Source organism: Heloderma suspectum, chromosome 5 (genome assembly GCF_057233095.1).
Source record: "Heloderma suspectum isolate Gila_16-S chromosome 5, 16-S_ref, whole genome shotgun sequence".
Lineage (NCBI taxonomy): Eukaryota > Metazoa > Chordata > Lepidosauria > Squamata > Helodermatidae > Heloderma > Heloderma suspectum.
In genome coordinates this window covers 73,561,329-73,582,512 of record NC_139462.1, presented here as the reverse complement: position 1 = coordinate 73,582,512, position 21,184 = coordinate 73,561,329, and the positions used below count along the sequence as shown (strand labels likewise).

General features: G+C 44.2%; 1 protein-coding gene across 3 annotated transcripts; it reads left to right on the top strand.

The window, feature by feature from the left end:
* The first annotated feature begins 489 nt into the window (after positions 1–489).
* Positions 490–18,176, top strand: TMEM192 (transmembrane protein 192). Of its 3 annotated transcripts, XM_084856388.1 has the most exons (6): positions 490–576; positions 2,710–2,856; positions 4,364–4,628; positions 9,153–9,287; positions 14,968–15,070; positions 15,739–18,176. In XM_084856388.1, the coding sequence occupies exons 1-6, from the start codon at positions 523–525 to the stop codon at positions 15,860–15,862; spliced, it is 828 nt and encodes a 275-aa protein (XP_084712514.1). In that variant the 5' UTR covers positions 490–522; the 3' UTR covers positions 15,863–18,176. The 3 variants fall into 3 exon arrangements, with proteins under 3 accessions (XP_084712514.1, XP_084712516.1, XP_084712515.1); XM_084856390.1 differs by lacking the exon at positions 2,710–2,856; XM_084856389.1 differs by lacking the exon at positions 9,153–9,287.
* Positions 18,177–21,184: the final 3,008 nt, after the last annotated feature.

The window sequence follows — 21,184 nt, the reverse complement described above, 5'->3', positions numbered from 1 at the left end:
TTCAGTGGGTCTGCTTTCAGGAGGACCAACTTTAGATACATGTCTGTCTTTCTTTCTGGGTTATACCCAATGCTAGTCTAGTTTAAGCCCCATTCATCTCAGTGGATTTACTCTCACTTGGACTAGCAATGGATGCCTGCCTGCCTGCCTGCCTGCCTGCCTGCCTGCCTGCCTGCCTGCCTTTCTTTCTACATCCAATACCAATCCAATTTAAGTTCCATTCATTTCAGTGGGTCTACGCTCAATAGACCTAACACTGGATGCATTTCTTTCTCCCACCGACCTCCGCAAGGGTTTGGGCAGGAGGGGGGCGGAACTGCCGAGGGAGGCGGTTATTCGAGAGCAAAACCCGCTCCCGCAGCAGCGCGGGTGGGGAAGGGGCGGAGTTTGGGGTGGGAACGAGGCCCGAGACGGCACTGCGCGGCCAGGGTCGCCGGGGGCGGGGCCGTTTTCGCGGAGCGCCTCCCGCGAGGAGGGCGTGGGCCGCTGGAGGACCGGAAGTGTCGGCGCTAACAGCCCACGATGGCGAACGCCTCAGCGGCGGCGGGGATACGGCCGTTGCGAGAGCAGGATAACGTGAGTCGCGACGGCGGAGCTCTCGCGCGCGCAGCGCCGTGGCCAGCCCGGCGCCGCAGCCCTTGGGCGCGGGCGGCTCTGCAGCGCCGTGCAGTGGGTGGCCCAGGCGGGAAACGCGCGTGGCTTATTTTGCTCCCGGGGCCCGCGGTGCTCCTCTTCGGAGCGCCGTTTGCGGCGAGGACGCGCAGCAGCGATGGGGCGGGTGGAAAGCGTGCCCTGATCATGTGATGCGGGGAATCGTAGACTGTCTCCTCTGGAAATGGAGAGGCACGTGATTTTTTTTAGGTTTAGATCACAGGGCGGCCTTGCCCAATATGAGGCTGTCCAGCTGTGTTGGGCTGCAACTCCTGCCATTCCCAGCCAGCGTGACTGAGAGGCATGTAATATTTTTTTAAGATCATAGCACAGCCTTGCCCACTCTGAGGCCCTCCAGATGTGCTGGACTACAACTCCCATCATCTGGCTGGGGATGATGGGAGTTGCGGACAGCACATCTGGAGGGCGCCAAGTTGGGCGGGGCTGTCATAAGGTGAGCTTTGAAGTCTGCCAGTTCTTCTCATTGTACGCATTGGCCTGAATCATGTGGCACTGGTTAAATTCCCCAAGGGGGTTCAGGTTTTCCTGCAGACGCGCCTCGCTTCCTGCTAATAGTTGCATGGGGACTAGTTATGGTTGTTCCAGTGATGAGGAAAAAGGACTTGCTTGATCACACTTGTCTAATATTGCTTGAACCTGGTGTAGGGGGTAGCAACATGAGCCTCTATTATTGGCAGCAGCAGCATCTAGTTAAAATTAATTGTGGTTGAGTACTGTTGGGAAACAGTGGGACTAGTCACGACTAACTCTTGCTTTTTGTTTTGACTGAGGTATAGGCACAACTGACTTAAGCAGGGTGGCATGGGGGGTGCATATATTTCATGGCTGACCTGTGGCACTGAAAATAAGCTCTGGGATGAAAAAGAGGTTCCCCTTTCTGTAGTCTTGAGGAGGAGGGTGTGTCTGGCAGTAGTGCTTTTCTGTGTGTTGCTAGCCTGTGTGCCTCTCACATTGGCCTTGCAACAGGCTTTATTTTTGCACTGAATAGCTACATCTGAAAAAAGTGTTCTATCTGATTCAAAAGTTTGATTTCAACAGTTTAAGGACTAGTTGGTCCAGCCACAGGTATAGATTTGCTCTGTTTTTTCTCATGTTCTGGGTGCTGAAACACTGGTTAGAACAAGAGGCATTAAGCTGCAGTACCTATGAATAAATTCCATTGAATGCAATAGGACTTACCGCTGAGTAGACATGTATAGGATTGCACTCCTAAAACTGACTTCTTGCTGTCTCCTGTCAATTTGGAAAAGCAGTGTTGGTACATCCTTTTATGGAGTCTATGAAATGCTTAAGCAACTTCTAGGCATGGTTCTCCCAAAGGATAACTAGCCCAGTTCTGGAATCCTTGCTATTGCTGCTCTGGAAAGATTTGATTTGGCAACTGTAATGGCAACGCAGAATACTATAGTTTTTGCTTAAACTTGTCAGCTCTATGAAAGCCTTGTCAGGTAAAGGCTATGGAAAAGGTAGATGTGGCTGCTATGGGAAACATAATAAAGTTGTGTCACTTACATGTTGACCCTAAGCACATAAGATGAAGGTAGTTCCATTGAAAACTATTGGACTTATGATCAGGTGAATATGTGTAGAATTTGGTTTTAAACTGAGAAATACTATAATTCCGATAGTCCTGTATTTCATGTTCTAATGCCCAATAGTTTGATATTCTCTAGTGCAGCCTTTCCCAAACTGATGCCCTCCAGATACTTTAGGCTACAACTCCCAGCATTCCTGACCATTTGGCCACGCTGGCTGATGTGATGGGAACTGAAGTCTAAAACATGCAGGTTGTGGCTTGCCTCCCATGTCCGATGCATATCAGACTAAATCCCATTGAACACAGTGGGTCTTGCTTCCAGGTAAACATACATAGGATTTTGCTGAAAGTACTTTAGGAATTTATTTATTGAAGGATCTTGATTCTGTAAGTAAATAAAACTTGCCTATGCATATGTAGCCACTTCAGCCTGTCTTTTCCTTCAAGTGTAAAAAGTTTGCTTGGCTTTCTGGTTACATGCCATGTTAAATCTATTTCAGGGGTCTCTGGAAATAACGCAGAGTATGGATGATGACCCTCTACTTGATGCACCCCTTCTTCCACCCCAGGCATTGTATTCCAGGTTCCATCCAAGCTTCCACACTATCCCTACGGTCTGCTTTGCAAATGTTTTGTTGCTTCTACATGTAAGTTGCAAGGATATGGCTTAGACCAAGGGGCAGAAGTGCAAAGGGCAGTTGTTGCCTTTAGCTGAGCAATCATACAGTGGCACCAGCCACTTCCTCTAGCACCACTTGCAATACCACTTGAGCAGCTCCCTCCCCAGCACAAAAGTGTGGCACAGAGCTATCCAAGCTTTGCTTCTTGACCAGTTAAAGGTGGTGCAGACACCCAGATGGGTCCCCTTTGAGCCCTTTCCAGTGCTGTGCTGTGTCATCTTGGTGGCATGCCACCTCTCCCAGCTCGTTTTAAGGCCAGGGGAGACCATATGCATAGCTGTGATAAGTCGTTGCAAGTGGGTAGACAGGCTTTGAAAAGCTGGAACAATGGACCTGAATGTTACGACTTCATTGACTCACACCTTGAAGTCTTGTACTGATTCAGTTAAATCATGTCATCATTATTAAAAACTAGGGAAATGCCGTGTGTCTGTAGCAAGTGATGGTAGGCAAGCAAGCAACAAGGATCCCAAAGGCAGAGCTTTACTTACCCCATGGAACTGAATGGCAGTAAGGCTGTGCATCCCTCTTCTATATAACTGACACCATCCACATTGCTCCTTTCCCCTGTTGACCCTAGCCAGTGAGGAGCAAGCTTGCACAATCCTTCGCTCTAACAACAAACTCTGTGGCTTTGTGCTGATCAGTAGGAAAATGAAAAGAGCCACCCAGAGACGAAGTAGGCATTTCTGTTTACTTGGGGACCCCCGCATCAGCAAAACAAATTTGCTTTGTTTGAAAAAGACCAGAAAAACCCTACATGAAACCCCTGTCTTGATGAGGGCTGTTCCTTCCATAGGAACTGTCATAACCCCTACCAGTGACAAAAGCAGAAGGGGATGGATACTGGCTTTATGGGGCTAATTCTCCTCCCTTTACCCCATTTTGACAATGGAGAAAAACTTTCCCAACAGCATAGGGAGTAATGAGATAACACTCACACCACCACCTGTTGTCCTATGCAAGTATCTCCCCCAAATGCTTAAGTACTCCAGTTCCTTTGCTGTATTGGACTGCTCAGGTTGGAGGCCATCCCCTGCTGTTTTCCTCTTACCTTTTACCAACTCCAGTGGTTCCTTTGGGGTGGAGGAATGAGGGAGTTGGAGCGCCTGGAGTTCTCACAGGCCCCTGACTTGTTATAAATCATCTCAAACAGTAGGCATAGCCCCACCCAAGCTACTTGACCATGCTGGAATGTGACAACGTTAGTGGGGTAGGGTGTTGGTATTTGGCTTATATTGCTGCTGCTTCCTAATGGGGAAACTTAAGCATTTCTTGTTGGAATGATAACATGATTCAGGTTTCAATGGGAATTCTTTTTAACAAAAGCCTCTTCATGGAAATAAATTAGTAAAATGGTGATGGTTCCATAAAATAGGTTAGATTACACGTGACAATATTGGCAGTATTTGGCTTTGGTGATATGCCAGTCCCCTAAAATGTTAATTATTTGATTTCTGTATTCCTTCTGTAGGTCACTTTTGTTGTTTTGGCTTTTGTAGCAGGCGTGTGTTGCTCTTACTCTGATTCAAGTGAAGATGTGTGTCCTGGAAATTACACATACCCACTTAAAGTGCAGACTGTTACCATCATTGCCAAGGTAATTCTCTGGATCCTGCACGTGTTGCTTGAACGGTATGTTCACTTCCACCACAGCAAGGTCAGAAGGAAAGGCTACCTCCTGATCTACAGGACCACAAGACATCTCAAAAGGCTTCCACTACTAATTCAGTCCACAGGTGAGCCTGAACTTGCTTGTTCATTCATATCAACCTTTTGTTAGTACTGGCTTCCAGTCCAGTACTGGCTTCCAGTCCATTACTGGGCTCACTTCAAAGTGCTGGTATTAAACTGCTTGGACCAGGTTACCTGAAGGGGTGTCTCCTCCCATATATATATATGGGATATATATATATATGGGAGGAGACACCCCTTCAGGTAACCTGGTCCAGGCAGTTTAATACCAGCACTTTGAAATGAGCCATATATATATATATATATATATATATACACGCGCGCGCGCACACACACACATGCGCACACACGCTTGGACTCTTAAGATCATCTTGAGAGGCCCTCTGAGTGCCCCCGCCAAATGAAGAGAGACGGGTTGCTACTAAAGAGAGGGCCTTTTCTGTTGTGGCACCCTGGTTGTGGAGTGCCTTCCCCAGAGAGGCTCACCTGGCACCTGCATTGTGGTCTTCTCTGTGCCAGGTGTAGCCTTTTTTTTTATTCTCCCAGGGATTTTAGTCCTTCATCTTTTGTTGGTTCTAAATGTGGTGGTCTATTTTGAGCTCTTTATGCTGCTGCTGGCTTGTACTTTGATTTTATACTGTAGTTCTGAACTTCTAAAAGTTTGATATTATGTCTTATTTTATGGCTTTAACTGTTGTGAACTCCCCAGAGAGCTTCTGCTATTGGGCCGCATAAAATGTAATAACATAAATAAATAGATTTGATTTCTTCTGCATGTGTTAAGCATGTCATGTGGTCATGGAAGCAGGGCACCTCCAGCCCCCTAGCCGTGGCTTTCTAATGTTTTATTTGGCTCAGGTAAGTTGGAGCCTTTAAAGTGAATCCCACCCCATTCTGGTAGGGCTATTCTATTTTAATATGCTTTTATCTTAAAAGCATATTAAAGCACACTTTCACACAGCTGCAGAACAGTGTTCACATGGGTAGGCTAACCCAAGAGACTTTTCTGTCATGGAAATTGGTATTGTGCTGTCCTAATAGTGTCCAGGGTATTCCTTGCCTCTATCTGTAGTTAGCTTTTGGGAAGCAATGGATCTACGTGTCAAGGAAACAGTAGGCATTTTAGCCTACAGAGGGATCCTATAGCTGCTAGACAGCGGCTAGACGGCCATAGGATATGTTGTTTTCTGGGAACGGGCCTTGGAGCACACACTCCGAGGTCAGTTCCTGGAGAACCGACCTCCCCCAACTTCCGCGCTGCCTCAGAGGCAGCAAGGAACAACCCAGTCCTCCACACTCGCAAGAGAAGCACGGAGCGGCCGAAAAGGGGCGTGGCTGGGGGTGTTCTGGGGCGGGGAGAGTGTAACTGCCTGTATGACACATCATATGTGTCGTGCAGCAGCCTCCTTCCCCGCTGTGCTCCCGTGGCTAGACAGTTGCAATCGGCTGTCTGGCCGAAAAAGCAGGGCAGGAGAAGCACGGAGGGAATGATCCCCTCTGCTTCTCCTGCCCTGCTTTGGATAGGCAGTCGCCTCCGAGTTCAGAGGCAGCCACCTATCTAGATAGGATTGCTCCCTTAAATACTTTATAGAATTTTCTTCTTTCTTGAGTGTACCAACATTTGGCGGTGCACTAGGGACATGACCCCTGAAGGAGAGAAAATTAAAAAGAGAGGCAGCGCCTCTAACTGATGTACAGGAAATAAACATTTGTTGTGGTATGTAATAGTTGTCATCTGCAGGGGTCAAACAATCTTTCCCAATCTTATTGCAACAATTCACTTAGAAGATAGACTATTTTTTTAAAGAAGCTTCAACCATATAACATGTTCACCTTCAAAAAGGTTCATATTTACATTTAGACAAAACCTAAAATAACAGAGAACCCTGTTCACATCAGAGATTCAGTCTGTTATTGATCCAGATTAGTCAAGTACATGGGAATTTACAAGTTCCAGTTGCATTTTGGCCAATGAAAGTAGCCACTCCTTGTAATTCACCTGCTATCTTTTGCAAGCCTACAGGATTTTTTTTGAAAGTTAGATCAATAGTCACAACCCTTTCACAGAGGGGTGGGCAACATGTAGGCCACCTACCGCCCCCAGTTAAAAAAAAAATACAGAAAAATTGGCATCTGTATACAAGCTAAATTTGGCCCTTTTGTTACTCTGTAGTCACTACAGTTTGCCCAAAGGGTTACATTTAGCTTGTAGTACTGTGTAATGCTACAGAGCATTTGCCTCCAGATTTTGGCAACAAGCTGGCAGTTTTTTAGAGTTGCTTTTATGGAGAGGGGTGTCTGATGGACTGCGCCGAGCCCTGTGTCGTGTAGCCCTCTGGGGAACAGAAATGGCCCCTGGACCTCACAAAGTGAACTCTAGGTTGTTGAAACCATGGGCTGTTATGTGTGAACCAGAACTGTGGGTTGTTCATGGGTTATTTCACCAGGCTATAGAGGTGGTAAAAAAGCGGTAAAAAAAAACAAAACCCAGCCACTCTAAATGCCGGTACTATAGCACCGCAAAGGCATTTAGAATACAGGGAGAGAGCAGGCGAAAGAGGAGAGAACAAACAACCCGGAGATTAAGAAAACAAACCACAGTTTATTTGATCACCTTCCGGAGAAATCCTGGGTAGAGCAGCAAACCATGGGTTAAGTAAACCATGGGTTAGTGTTATGTGCGAACCAGTCCACTTAGTCACTTGTTGGTCATTTAGTACTAGTCATTTAGTACTCATAAATGAATGTGCCAGACTTTGGAAAGAAGTCTGCTTTGGGTAGAATTGAACAATTCTGTTATCTGTTAACTGAACAGCTCCAGCATTGATAGGGAGAAAAAACGTACAAGCGTCCAACATTTCAAACTCCCATTATTTTTGTAACAACGAAAGTGAGAATCCATGTCTCATCTGTGGTCTTAACAACTTTCACTTTTCAAGTTTGCCACATTATAGGTGCGCTATTAAGATGTTGCCACTAGGTAGAGCTCTGGGGATAAAGATAAGATGTTGGTTTAGAACAGCCTTCCCTGACCTGGTACTCTACAGATGTTTTGGACTAGAACTCCCATGATCCCTGACCATTTTTCCCCCTGGCTGGGGCTGATGGGAGATGTAGTTCAAAACATCTGGATGGTGGCAGGTTGGCAAAAGCTGGTTTAGATACCTTTGCTACTGCTAGATAAATTTGATACAGGAGATAATGGATTTACTTTCAAATTCAAAGTAATACTTGCTGCTTGAATTGTGAGGTGCAGTTGACAAATCACCCAACACATCTGTGAAGAGACTAGCCAGCACTGGGCTTTTAAGTAATTTTACCACTTAATCCTATCAAGAATAGTCTAAGTCGCAACTTGCCAAAAATTAAGTGAATCTAGCTTCAAACTTTAGCCTTTTACCAGCATAGTATTCTGACTAGCACATCCTCTCTCTAAACAGCCATGATGTGTATGGGATTATTTGTATACTTTCCTCAAGGATGCCGTAGACTTTTGCTGTTCTTGGAAGACTTTGATTTGACTTAGATTTTGAAGATAAAATAAGGTTAAAAAAGTAAGGTTTAATGACTCCCGTCATTTGTCTTCGTGTCTCTCAGATTATAGGTATGTCAGGGAAAGGAGCTGGAGAAAATGGTCTAATAATTTGTATAATTTAATGCATTCTAGACATAACTAGCACTTCAGTTTGAGTTAATGTGCATATTCTTAAGTATATACTATAGGAACCCTAATAAAGTTGTGTCACTTCGATGTTGACCCTAAGCACATAAGATGAAGGTAGTTCCATTGAAACCTATTGGATTTACATTTGAGTCATGCGTTCTGCCAGACATTTATTTTAAACATAAATGCTGATTCTTTGTATATGCGTGTGAATACACCCTCTTGTTGATGACTGTGGGGAATTTTCTCCCAGTACTGAAAGCAGTTGTAGAAGGAGGCCTCATCCTGCACTTGGGTATTCCACCACTAATGCCCACTACCTGTGGGGAAAACAATCCCACCTATAGGGTTTCTTATTTTTAACAATGTTTATATTTCAGGGCCTTAGGAACTCCCTGTCACTATATTTTAGAGTTACACAAACTAAAGCTTTTCTGCTGCCATCAGTCTCTTAGAAAACTATAATACTTTGTTTTCTTAGAATACTTTAACGTCAGCAGAAAGGTAGCATGTCTGGTGGAAATCCAGCTGAAATAAACAGAAGGGCCCCACTGCGACGAGAAAGGTGTGCGGCCTTGAGGTGGTTCCCACTCCCAAAAATCTTGATCTGGCACCCTCACTCAAACTACTAGTGATAAAAGTACATTGTTCAAGGCAGGCAGGATTAAATCCAGAGCCTGGGTAGATGCTATTACTGGCCATCTTAGTGAGGCTAAGCATAGTTTTTTAGTGGTCTTGGGAGCAAAGTGAACAGTGCCTATTTTCAGTCTATTCTTCTAGTGGGGTTTGTCTATTAGTTCAAAGTTAATGCTGTTCTGTGTGTAGTTCTGTGGGGATAATATTGAGCCACTTTGGGAAATCTGAGACGGCATGGTTTCTTACATTCACATCTGCTTTTTAATAGGCAATGCTGCGTTATTGGTGATATTGACAGTACAACATTCCTTTCCTGAGCACAATAAAATGTATCTCTGCTTCATTCTCGGAATCTTGAGTGTGGAACTAATATGTTCATTGATATGCCTGGTTGTCTACACAGGTAAGAATTGCAGCATTGCCTTGCTTAGTGTAGGCTGCTTGTTTTCTATAACAATTAGGGATGCAACCCTATTGAGATAGACAGTCAGCTCCATCCTCCTCTGAAGTCAGAGCCGACCACCTAGCCAATGCAAGGCGGAAGCAGCATGGAGGAGAGGATTCCTTCCGTGCTCTGGCTTCCCTGCAGTTTCCCTTAGATGCCTGATTTGGGGTGTCTAAGCACGGCTTCAGGGAGGGGGTGGGATCAGAGCTAGAGACCGCATGGGAAGCTGTCTAGAACAGCTTCCGCAGTCTCCTTCCCTCCCCGCCCCCGGGAATGCTCCCTTTTCGCCCTGTCCATCCTCCGTGTTATAAACACGGACAGGCACGGGGGCAGCCGCCGTGGTTCTCTCCGCCCCAACTGGGAGGGGGCGGGGAGCACTGTTTCCTGGCAGTGAGCTCATAGCACTGTCTACGAGCTCAGAGCTGGGAATCCGGAAAATCCTATCTCCCCCAGACGCTGTCTAGGGGACATAGGATTGCCCTTCAGGTCACATTATTCCTTTTGTTTGTTTGTTTTTTGCGATGCATAATTAAGATTGGCCTGACCTAAGGTTGGTGGTAAGTATTAGAAAGCTGACAGCCTGTAGTTAAATGGCATGTGGTATTGTGATAACAGCCAATTTCACATTGTTCTGTTCTGCATTGACTAAAAATGTGTATTTCAAATGCTTGAAAAGCCCTTTGACAACAGAATAAACCAAAGTCACCGAAGTTTACTCAAGCATTTCTAACTTTGTACCATTTCAGTAATTCTTATGAATGCTCATATGAGGAGCCCCAAAAACAATTGTCTGCATGACATTAAAATGTTGTTTCACTGTCTGCGCTGCCCTATCCCAAGGGCTTGGGGCAGTTTACAGCACAAAAATAGAGCACACAAAATGCAGCTGTTGATAGAGAAAATTCCTCACTTGGCAGTGAGAGCCATCTTTTGTGGTGGAGCAGCTGTTTCGAGGGGTTTCTTGCCTGGCACTGATACGCAGCTCCATCTCTGCCCACATAGTGCAAGGCTCTTCATTTTTGTACACATGGTAGCTGAGGAAGGAGGCAAGATGCTTCTGGCGAGAGGCACCTGGACAATATACAGAACCGTCTCCTTCCGCTGGCTGGCAAAGACATTTCTGTTCGGGCAGGCCTTTGGCATATAAGCTCATTTGTTGCTGAAGGCTTTTTCTGTTTTGTTCTTTTGTTGTGTTTTTAATGTATTTGTTTTTGTTAGGTTTTAATTAAGATTTTGTTTTTGATCTGTGTTTTATTGTTAGCCATGTTGAGTGCCATTTCTGGGAGAAAGGTGGATATAAAGGCAAGGAGTTCCTTTCTGTGGAACTCCCTGCCTTTGGAGGCCAGGAGGCACCAATGTTGTGTTGCTTTCAGCACCCCCGAAAGACCTTGTTATTGTGAGAGGCCTTCCTTGAGTGACCAGCTGCGGTTTCTTAAGTTCAGAATTTGTTTCTTTAAGAATGTTTTAATTGTTTTAATATGGTGTTCTGTTCTTTTATCTTTGTTCACCACTCTGAAATCTTTTGATGTGGAACGGTATATAAATTTTGTAAATAAATAAAGTACATGAATAATCTAATAAAGCTCAAGTTCAACAGGATGCTGGCGATAGAGCAGGGGTGCAGAACCTCAGGCCTGGGGGCCAAATCTAGCCCTCCAAGGGTCCCAATCCGGCCCTCTCGCGTTCCCCGGAAGGCCACACTTCTTTCCCCTGACTGTTGACCATTTGGTGGTTTCCCAGGTTTGTGCAGTTTTTTCCCCATTCTGAAAGGTTGAAATGCCTCTCCTATCGCTTAGTGAGTGGCAGGAAGAGCTTTCATTAAGCTAAAATATGTTGGTATTTATGGTTGCTTCACCTTGGCCTTTTGGCACCATCCAACACTGGGATGTGGCCCCTGAGAGCTTCTCTGAAATGGAATTTGGCCCTTGGGCTGAAAGAGCTTCTGTGCCATTGGTGCTGGATAACAAAGTTCTTGATTCACTTAGGAAAAAGAAACTAAGATTGTCCAACGAGACAGTATTGACAGTGAGGCGAGAAAGGACTTTGATGCAATGTTGCAGAGAAGGAGCCAGGGGGCAAGCATGTTGTAGTGGTGCTGATTTTAAAGCCAGGCCAGAGAGACTGCATTGACTTTCAGTGGTGTCAGCAGACCAGCCCTGTGTGTGAATAATTCATCTGTAAGCTCCTGCATTAGAGGAGCTGCCTCTTACGTTCTTAAGATAGAAGAGTTAACGCAACGGTTCTTTCGGTCTTTGTGTGCTTTGATCTTCTCCGTGGCTCAGCGCAGTTGGGGTCCTCCCCCTGTGTGCGCACTGTGCCTTAGAAGCACTCAAAGCACGTCCAGAGGTCAGCATGATGTCGCAAGCGACACACGAGCACAAACTTTGGCCAGCTCCCAAAGCCACCCTTTACATGTGACAAGAGCAGGTAGTACCTCGAATGAATTACGTATGTGGGTCTAGCTAGCAGCCAGCGAGAGCACTGCCTTTGTTTCCCTATTGGAAGAATAGAAATGACGTGGTTTTTCTAAAGACACCTATCTTTGCCATTTTCCTTTGCCATTGCCTTTGCCATTTTCCCATTTTGTTCTTATGCAAGAGTGCTGGAAACCTCCATTGGGGGTGGGTGAAGGGGACGGCTTCATTCTAGAATGGGCTTTGTAGTGCAGAAGGATAGGTCTGTGTACATCTGTTGGTCTGGTTTGGATGTAATGAACCAACGGTTTATGAGCAGCATGTTCATGCACACTGTGCGATTGCTCCTGCTGCAAGTGGAAGTGGGTAAACAAAGCATAGACCTTCCACTTGTGGTTTGTGTATCATTACGTGTGAACTGGGAACTGTGCCTTGTCTCTCCCCCCAAACAAGCTGCAGTCATCAGCTGTGGCTTGCTGTCGCCGTATGACTCTGGCTTGTTGGGGGAGAGACAAATCAGAGCTCCTGGTTCACACGTAATGAAGAACCATGGCTGGAAGGTCCATGGTTTAGCTCCTCCCACTTGCAGCAGAAGCGATCAGGCAGTGTGCATGAATATATTACATCCAAAGTGGGCCATTGACTTGTTGACCCCAGAACTGAAACTCATTACGTACATTGTTTAACTTTTGTATGGTATCTCTGTGGTTTTTAATATTCCACGTTTAGTCTTGCCTTGCAAAAGTTTTTCCCTGACACTTCCCTTCTCTGTGTATGTATCCTCCTCCACGGTCTATTTCATGCTTCAGATACCGATCTGGATCATAACCATGTCTTTCAGGTTTTGCTGTTAGTCTTACAGCATTTGGGATAAAGTATTTTGCTTTACTCAGGTATCATCTTCCTTATCTCATTATGATCATTATCAGTCATTAACTTGCCCATCTTATTTTTTTAATGATCTTTTTATATCACCCACCTTCCAGTATGTATCCAAAATTGTCCATATGAATCCTTTGGAATACTTGTTGCTTTGCATTTGTCTTAACTGTCCTGGCATGCATGTGCTGCCAGAATCTGATCCAGTCTTGGAAAGCTGAATTCTGAAGTGGTTTGAGAGCTAAACTCATCTGATTACTTTGCAGCTTGCTGACACATCTGCCTTAGTTATTCCTCTGATCAGTCATGCAACCTGCTTGTACACAGCAGGTGGTCTTGCAAAGCAATCCTAGGAGACAGAGGTCCTTTTCACAAGGAGGTGCTGACTGAATAGACGAGAATAAAGCAGTGTGTTGATATGGGAACGTACAAAAAAATAACTTGCTCCCCGCCGATATGTTCACTTGCCACCATCTTTTACTAAAGAGAAGAGCTGAGTTCAAAATCATTAACTTCATTTCTGTCTACGTTCTGTTACTGTATGATGTATTAAGTTGTGTTTGTAATGACTGTTAGTCAAACACAATAAAATGTCTGACTGAATTCAAACACACACTCTAAATACATATTTAAAGATTCGAAGTGGGGATGAAAGACATGATAGTCTATAAGCTCAGCCTGCCTACACATTTGTTGTCCTGACCCAAAGTGGTGTAGGAACATGTTAGCATGCTTTCCTCTAATCTATGTCATTCTGCGCTCTCTGTTTCTCATAGAATGAAGGGGATAAATTTCTCTTTGGTGCTTACACCACCTCCTTCCTTTTTTTGGTATTTAAACAGATTAAAAAGGCATTGGGGTCGGACTCCAATACTGGAAAACATAGCTCTCAGGGTACCATGCAGACAATGTCCCCATGTTTCCTGGCAGAACATACGATCACAAAAGCAGACCCATCAGCAAGGGCTGCTTTTCGGTTAGCTGAGGGTAATAAGTCAGTCTGTAGCTAAACCTAAGCATTGATCTCTGATTTGGATTCCTGCATTGAGCAGGGGGTTGGACTCGATGGCCTTATAGGCCCCTTCCAACCCTACCATTCTATGATTCTATGTATAAGTGAAAGAATTGCATTTTGCCTCCCTGTTTGGCTGTCTCCACTTCTCTGCCATTCCTCTGTCTTCAGTGTCAAATTCTAGATGGTAAGCTCCTTGGGGCAGGGACTTGCCCTCCATAAAGGGCCTTGTGCACTGATGGTGCTACATAAATAAGGCAAATAATAACAGTGTTGCTTGTAGCTAACCCAAAAGTAATACAGGCCACCTGACACCCACTCATTTGAATGGGGTGAGGTCAAGATCTAGAAGAGCATGGCTTTCGTGTTCACCCCACGGTTGCCGCCACCCCAGTTACTACATGTTTTAACTTAAGTCAGCTGTACCTGGTGTACAGAACAGAACCAGAAGAAAAGTCTGATTGTAACAAACTATCTTCAATTTACCATTTCTCCTATGACAAAGGTTCTGGAGGTGCTGGTTATTACCTGTAAAGGGAAAAAGTAAAGAAACGAAAGATGCTGAGAATATTTCCTTCTTCCATTTTTAATGGAGGCACAATGCATTTCAGATGATACTTCCTCATGGACATGTTTGTACAATGATACAAGGGACACTGCAGTGAATCATTGTAGAATATGTGCCCCTGAAGAAGGATCTTCCAAAACTGGGCCTACGTTTAAAAAACCCACAATTCTCATGATCTAGAGTTTCCTTCCTCCTTTTATTCCTGTTTGTCGTGCTGTCCCATTCTTGTTGGTTTTATTACCTTTAAAGCCCTAAAGAGCTTGAGATTTGGCTGCTTGAAGGACCATCTCCTCCCATGTGAATCTGCCCGTCCTTTCAGATGAGCTGTTGTGCCTCTTATGTGCGTTACTGCCTTCTGAGGCATAGTTGGTGGCAACATGCAAGGGGCCCTCTCTGTGGTAGCACATTGTATATCAAGCTTCTTGCGCCAGAAGTTAGGTTATCTTCCTCTCAGTTTCTGTTCTAGCAATTGAACACATTCCTTTTTAAGCAAGATCTTGATTCTGTTGCTTTAACTTATTCATTGGTTTGGCTGATGCTGATCAAAGACTGGTAGTCTCATTTTAATGTTGGATTATATTTATTTTGATATCTGTTTTGGAATACTTTGTTAGCTACTTTGAGCAAATCCTTTTTGAATGGGAAAAGCAGGAAACACATTTTTGTATAAATAAAAACCTTATTTAAAAATCTTAAGAAACTTCAGTATATTATACCAATATCAGAATGTGCCTTAAGAAAGCTATTTTTCTTTTCTAATCACAGTGAAGGTAAACAATTTTAACCGGGCAAAACCAAGACCCGATGTAATAGAAGAAGAGAAGATATATGCGTATCCTAATCACGTTACCTCAGAAATTGGATTCAGGTAACCCCTGCTGTTGTTATTTCTGTGTACCAGTTAACAAATGACATTTATTGGAAACATAATACCTGAAGCAACTAGAAACTCTGACTTCTTGATGGATGTCAACAGTTCTTGTACTGGTGTTTCATGGTGTAGCAATAGATCCAACTGGTACCTGTGTAATTTGATACTGTTCTGGTTAATGGTTCATGTTGGACTACAGTTGACAATCGAATGTGGCTTATCTGTATAAAACTGTTTGGGCACAGCTGTATCGTTGACACAGACTCTTGTGTCTTTCCAGCCCTGATAGTTTCATGTTGGATTAGATCTCATGATTCTTGATAGTAGAGAAAGTAGGGTTGGGGGAGCAGGAGTGTGATGAAAACCAGTAGGGGAAGAGCTGTTGTATAGCTCAGTGGGAGGGGCTGTAGCTCAGTGGGAGAGCACATGCTTTGCATGTGGAAGGTCTGAGGTTCAATTCCCGGCATCTCCAGGTAGGGCTAGGAAGGAATCCTGCCTGTAACTCTGAAGAACCTCTGCCAGTCAGTGTCAACAATATTGGGCTATATGGTCCGATGATCTGACTCGGCGTAAAGCAGTTGCCTGTGTTGCTATCCCTACTTCCAGCTGAGTAAGGCAGCAATGATGCTGTAAGCATGACTTGGTATGCATTTTCTGCATTTCAGGGACACCTCAAGCTTGGAAGAAATAGTTGAAAAACAAGGCGATGTGATTGAATACCTTCAACGGCACAATGCCCTGCTTAGCAAGAGATTGTTGGCATTAACATCCCAGGAGGGCAGAGGCTAGTGGTGGACAGAAAACAGTGGGCTGAACGACAGACTAAAATGCTGGAACAACCTAAATCTTGACTCATCCTCTGAAAGAAAATGCATCTCACACAAGTTGAACTGCAAACCTCCAGTCCAAGTTCTGAACAGCTCTCTGACCTCTCCTGGCTTGGTGCTAAAATGTCTTCGTTTTTAAAGGACATTTATTTTAAAAGAGTGTTTTCTAAAATTCCTGCAGTACAGGAAAATGACATCAGTCAGGGAAAACCTCTCTTCCTCAGTCAGTTATTGATGGTTCTTGAACTTCTCTAATTGAAACTATTGCAGATTGCCAAAAATCTTCATAGTGATTTGGTATTCAGTCCTTTCCTACAGCTGATATGGAGTAAACATCCTCCCTTCTGAAGTATCAAAATATTAATATCCTGTGCATTTGTATTGTAATCAGTAGAGCCATCATGTAAATGTCTAGCTAAAGAATCAAAGGTTATTAGTGTCTGTACTGCAGCTGTGGTGGGTGAAGCTACCATGACAGTTCCATAGGATGGGTTGCTGGGAAGCTGACCAGTGTCCTAAAGGGACTGTGACCACTGAAAGCTTGTTGAATCCAGTGTAAATGCATTGAAGACGATGTAGCATTGTAAATTCAGCAGCCGATCCAAAGAGGAGTGGAGGCAACACCCCACACCAGCCTTCCCCAATGTGGTGCCTTCCAGATGTTTTGGACTACAACTCCCAGGATTCTTGGCCATTGGCCATGCTGGCTGGGGCTGATGGGAGTTCAAGTCCAAATTATCTGGACAGCGCTAGGTTGGTGAAGGCTGCCCATACAAGTGGGAAAGAAGATGGAGAGTAGTGAAGGATTCAGTGGCTAGTCAAAGACATTTGTGTAGATATAACACATTGAGCATCAGTTAGAGTAGTGTGTAACTCAAGTTTACAAAGACGAGGCTGACAACCTGACTGAGTTCTTCTGGCTTGTCCACAGTGCCGGCATCCCATGGTCAGGAAATTGTGGCATACTGAAGCTATCAACACTAGTTTCTCACTGCCTCCAGCTTTTTTTTTTTTTTTATGAACTGCTTATGCATTTCTGCATATTGTGCTAGCAGGAGATAAATGAGCATAATTAAGGAAAGTGCACGTGTATATATTTAAGAATATGCACATTAACAAACTTCAGGGAAAGTATTTGCATCCTAAGTGGTTGTGCTTTCATTAGGAGATTTCCGTGAGCTGCTGCTTATACTGTGAACAAACCATTAGTGTCTGTCCTGCTTAAATAGCCTTCTCCAGAAAAGCTACTTCTGATATACCTATTAAAATCATGCATATGGGTTGCATACAAACATGGAAGAAACAGAAATCTTGTTTGAAGCAGTTTCCACATCCTGAACTTTGGAAACGGATTAAAGTAAACTTTAAAAGAAAAGCCTTTTTCTTCCCCCAGTTTGAACCTGCCACAATGATTGCTGCAAATGCTTTATGTATATTGGGTAGAATCTGATTCCATTCTACTGACAGTGGCTTCTGTTAGTGGAACTGGGAGGGATTGTTTGCCTCCCCCCGCACACACACAACGAGACCCTCCAGAGCAGGTTTTTGAGGGGAGAAGAGAAAGCCCCATTGTGCTAGCTGACATTTGCTCCTTTGACATTCGATTTCGCCCTTTGGTGACTGATCTTTGAAAGTGTCAAGAGTTCCCCCTCCCACCCACCCCCCAAAAGTCAAATGGCTAGCTCAACCTTCACATCGTTTATAGGTTCAAGTCTGCTTTGACTGCGTGGTCGCTAGGTTCTGTTGAACTCTATAGATGATAGCGGTTGGGAAGTGTTCTGCTTTTAAGTTCCCCATCCAGTACGAACAGTTGTCAGTTGTCTGCTTATACCTCTTTGCTGCCAACAAAGGCTGTTCTTTGGTGTGAATTTTCTAGTCATTATTTTGGCAAAAGGATAAGCATTTAAACAAGTGGGGGTTCTCTGAATGTGTGCTGTGATCATGTTTAGGAAGAACAGAAGCAACACACTGTTATGCTGGATGTGAATGGACTTAATCCACTTCTCAGTGAAATATGTATATAGTATTGTGTAAGGGACAGTATAAAAATACTGCAACTGGCCACATCTGACACTAATAGGTTATTTTCTTTTTAGCTGTGCCTTAAACACAGCTAGGATTTTATATGGAAGCTGAGGAAGGAGTATGTGTAACTTTCCTTTTAAAGGACACTCAGGTTTTGATGTGATTTGTATGTAACTCGTCCTATATTTTTGTACTAAATGTGGTGAAATAATAAAATGCAACAAACCCCAGTCATTAATCTATCACTAATTAAAGATAAAGCTGCTTTTGTCTTTGTATCGAGGTGGGACACAAGAGAATGGATGCCTTCATCGGTAGTAAATATCTGTTCTTATATTGATCTTGCTGCTTAGCAGGGTAAGCTGCAATTAAGTGCCTGGTACCATTAGAAAATCAACATCGACTTGAAAGTTTGTTTCTAGAATATGGAATGTTGGTCACTTCTGCAAGAATTTGCACATCATGTAGGGCCCTAGTCTGTTAAATTGAACTCTTTACATATGGCCACCCCACAGAGCTTAATCTGCCCTCCAGATGCTTTTTTTAAGCCCTTTCAGTTGCAATGAACCCCATTTCTTACTCGACTTAGAAGGATGAGACCAACTGCTTTGCTCCAACTGCAGAGCCATCATCCACTGCAGCTGTTACAACAGAGCCTTTATTTACCACAAGAGTATTGAACCTCAAGCCTGCGGGCCAAATTCATTCTCTCTCTCATACATACACACACACACACACACAGGTCCCAATTCAGTTCTCCAGGGTTCCCCAGGTGACTGTGCCTCCTTCCCTAGGCTGTACTTCCTTTCCCCAGGTCAGTAATTGTTTGGTGGCTTTCTAGCTTTTGTGCCGTTTCTTTCCCATTCTAAAAGGTCTGAATGGCTCTCCTAAGGCTTAGTTATTGGCATTAAGAGCTTCAGGCTAAAATATGCTAGTATTTTGGGCCTGCCTCTCTTGCCTTCGGTGCTGTGCATCACTGGAATGTGCCTACCGAGAGCTGCTCTGAAATGGAATTTGGCCCTCAGGCTGAAGGAGGTTCAACACCTCCGATTTACCATATTTGTATATATTTTTCACAAAGGGCCGCAGTGGCTTAGTGGTTAAGATGCTGAACTACAGACTGGAAGGTTGGCAGGACAGCAGTTCGAGACCTGAGTGCTGTGTGACGGAGTGAGCTCCCGTCTTCAGTCCCATCTTCTGCCAACCTAGCAGTTCGAAAGCAAGAAATTGCAAGTAGATAAATAGGTACCGCCTCGGCAGGAAAGGTAACAGCGTTCCGTGCACCTCGGTGTTCAGTCACGCCGGCCACATGACCACGGAAGCGTCTTCGGACAGCGCTGGCTCTTCAGCTTAGAAACGGGGATGAGCACCGCACCCTAGAGTCGGACACGACTGGTTGGGGACACCTTTACCTTTTATATATTTTTCACAGGTCCACCAGGAAGGTCAGGGTGCCATCCTTGGGTTTCCCCAGTTAATTCTTTCTCAATGCCCTGAGGTAGCTTAGAAGGACTGCAAGATGCATGAGTTGGGTCCTCCTCGAATCCCTTTAATCACCCTCAGTAGGGGGCTTGGATCTTACCCACGCAATGGTCTTTTTTCTGGTGGAACTCTGTGGCCAGGAGAAAAATAGCTGGAAGTGTGTTGGGATGGACAGAGGTTCCAGGTAAGGGCTCAGCGCCCCCTACTGCAGTTTAAATTGTGCCTCACTTCATATTACTTTGTAATGGAGCTCATAATCTTTTTGGTCCTGATAACAGCAACTGGCTCAAGGGTCATAACTGAGTAGGGATTTGTGCCTATGTCTCCCTAGTTCCAGTCATGCATTACAAAATACTTTCAACTTGCTAATAAGGCAGTGAAAGTGCTCAGGACAGCCTAAAGGGTCTTCTGTATTTAAAATGCAGGGCACCATTTCCCAAAGCTTTCAATGAACTTCCACTAGCTTGATATTCTCATGCAACACCAATAATCTGCTTCACAGATGAAGTTAGGGATTATCATGTCCAGTTGCATGCTGCCTGTGAGGATCTGTGGTTTGGGATACTAATCTAAAACTGGCATTGGAGGAATAGAACAGCACATCCTAGGTCCCTCTGTGGTTTCTGTGGGTGGAAGGGATGAATCATTAGAACAAAGCTGCAGCAATTCCTCCTGAGCTTGCTTCTTCCCAAAACAGGTGTAGATAAAGGGGCACATGGGGTGGGATGTGGATAAGTGGGAATCGGGGGGGGGGGCGCTATTTGAATCTCTTAGGTATTCTGTAAGATGGCCAAGTCTGAAAGGAAGGAAATGTGTTGTGACTGAAGAGGCAGTGGGTGTGAGATGGCTCTCAAGCCACTGCTTTTCCTGGAAGGTAACTTGCCAACTTTAGGTGTGAGAAATCTGTCTCTTACCTAAATTTATAGATAACTGGGACCTAAAAATGTAACGCAAAAGTGGTTTCTCCCATCTCAGGGGCTTCCTTGTGTCTCTCAACTACAGCAAGGAAAAGCTGGATAGAGGAACAAAAGAAGGGAAGTTGTTCATATGGGCACCACAGTTGTGTGGCACTCTTAACACACGTTAAGAGACATGCTGGTATCTCAGTGTATAAATGTGTGCACAAGAATGCAAAAACAATGTATAAAGGTAAGTACAAGAATGTGAATGAATGAATGAATGAATGAATGAAAGAAAGAAAGAAAGAAAGAAAGAAATGCTTGAAGCTCCACTAAGTCAACTCAGATCTTGAGCCCGCAGAGGTAATATGCTTAGGTACAGCCATGAACAGGGGACGAAGAAGTGTCTGCCATACAAAATGTTTACATATGTTTTATTCCCAGAACAAAGTTGGAAGGATTTAAACTAATGTAGATAATGTATGTCATTAGTTCTCGTTTTTTCATGTCTCTATGAATGTGAACTCTAATGGGTCAGCATGATGCACTATGAAATTCCTATCTTGACATTGTCTGGAAATGTGACTCCCTGACTTGTGGTGGTGGCGGTGGTGGGGAAATCATTATATGTATTTAGAAATTCCAGGAGTTGAGAAACAAAACTGAGGCTCAACTAGCTTTTCTTAGCCTTATTGCCATTTTTCCAATGTTTATATTCATGTGGGCTAGAAGCATTAATTTAAAGCTAGAATACTGTAGATGCAACTTATTGTTGGTGCATACATATTGATGGTATATTACCCATTCCTACATTGCTGGAGTTAAAGCACAAAGCAAAACTGAATTCTTATATACTTGACTCCAAGGTATAAGAACTT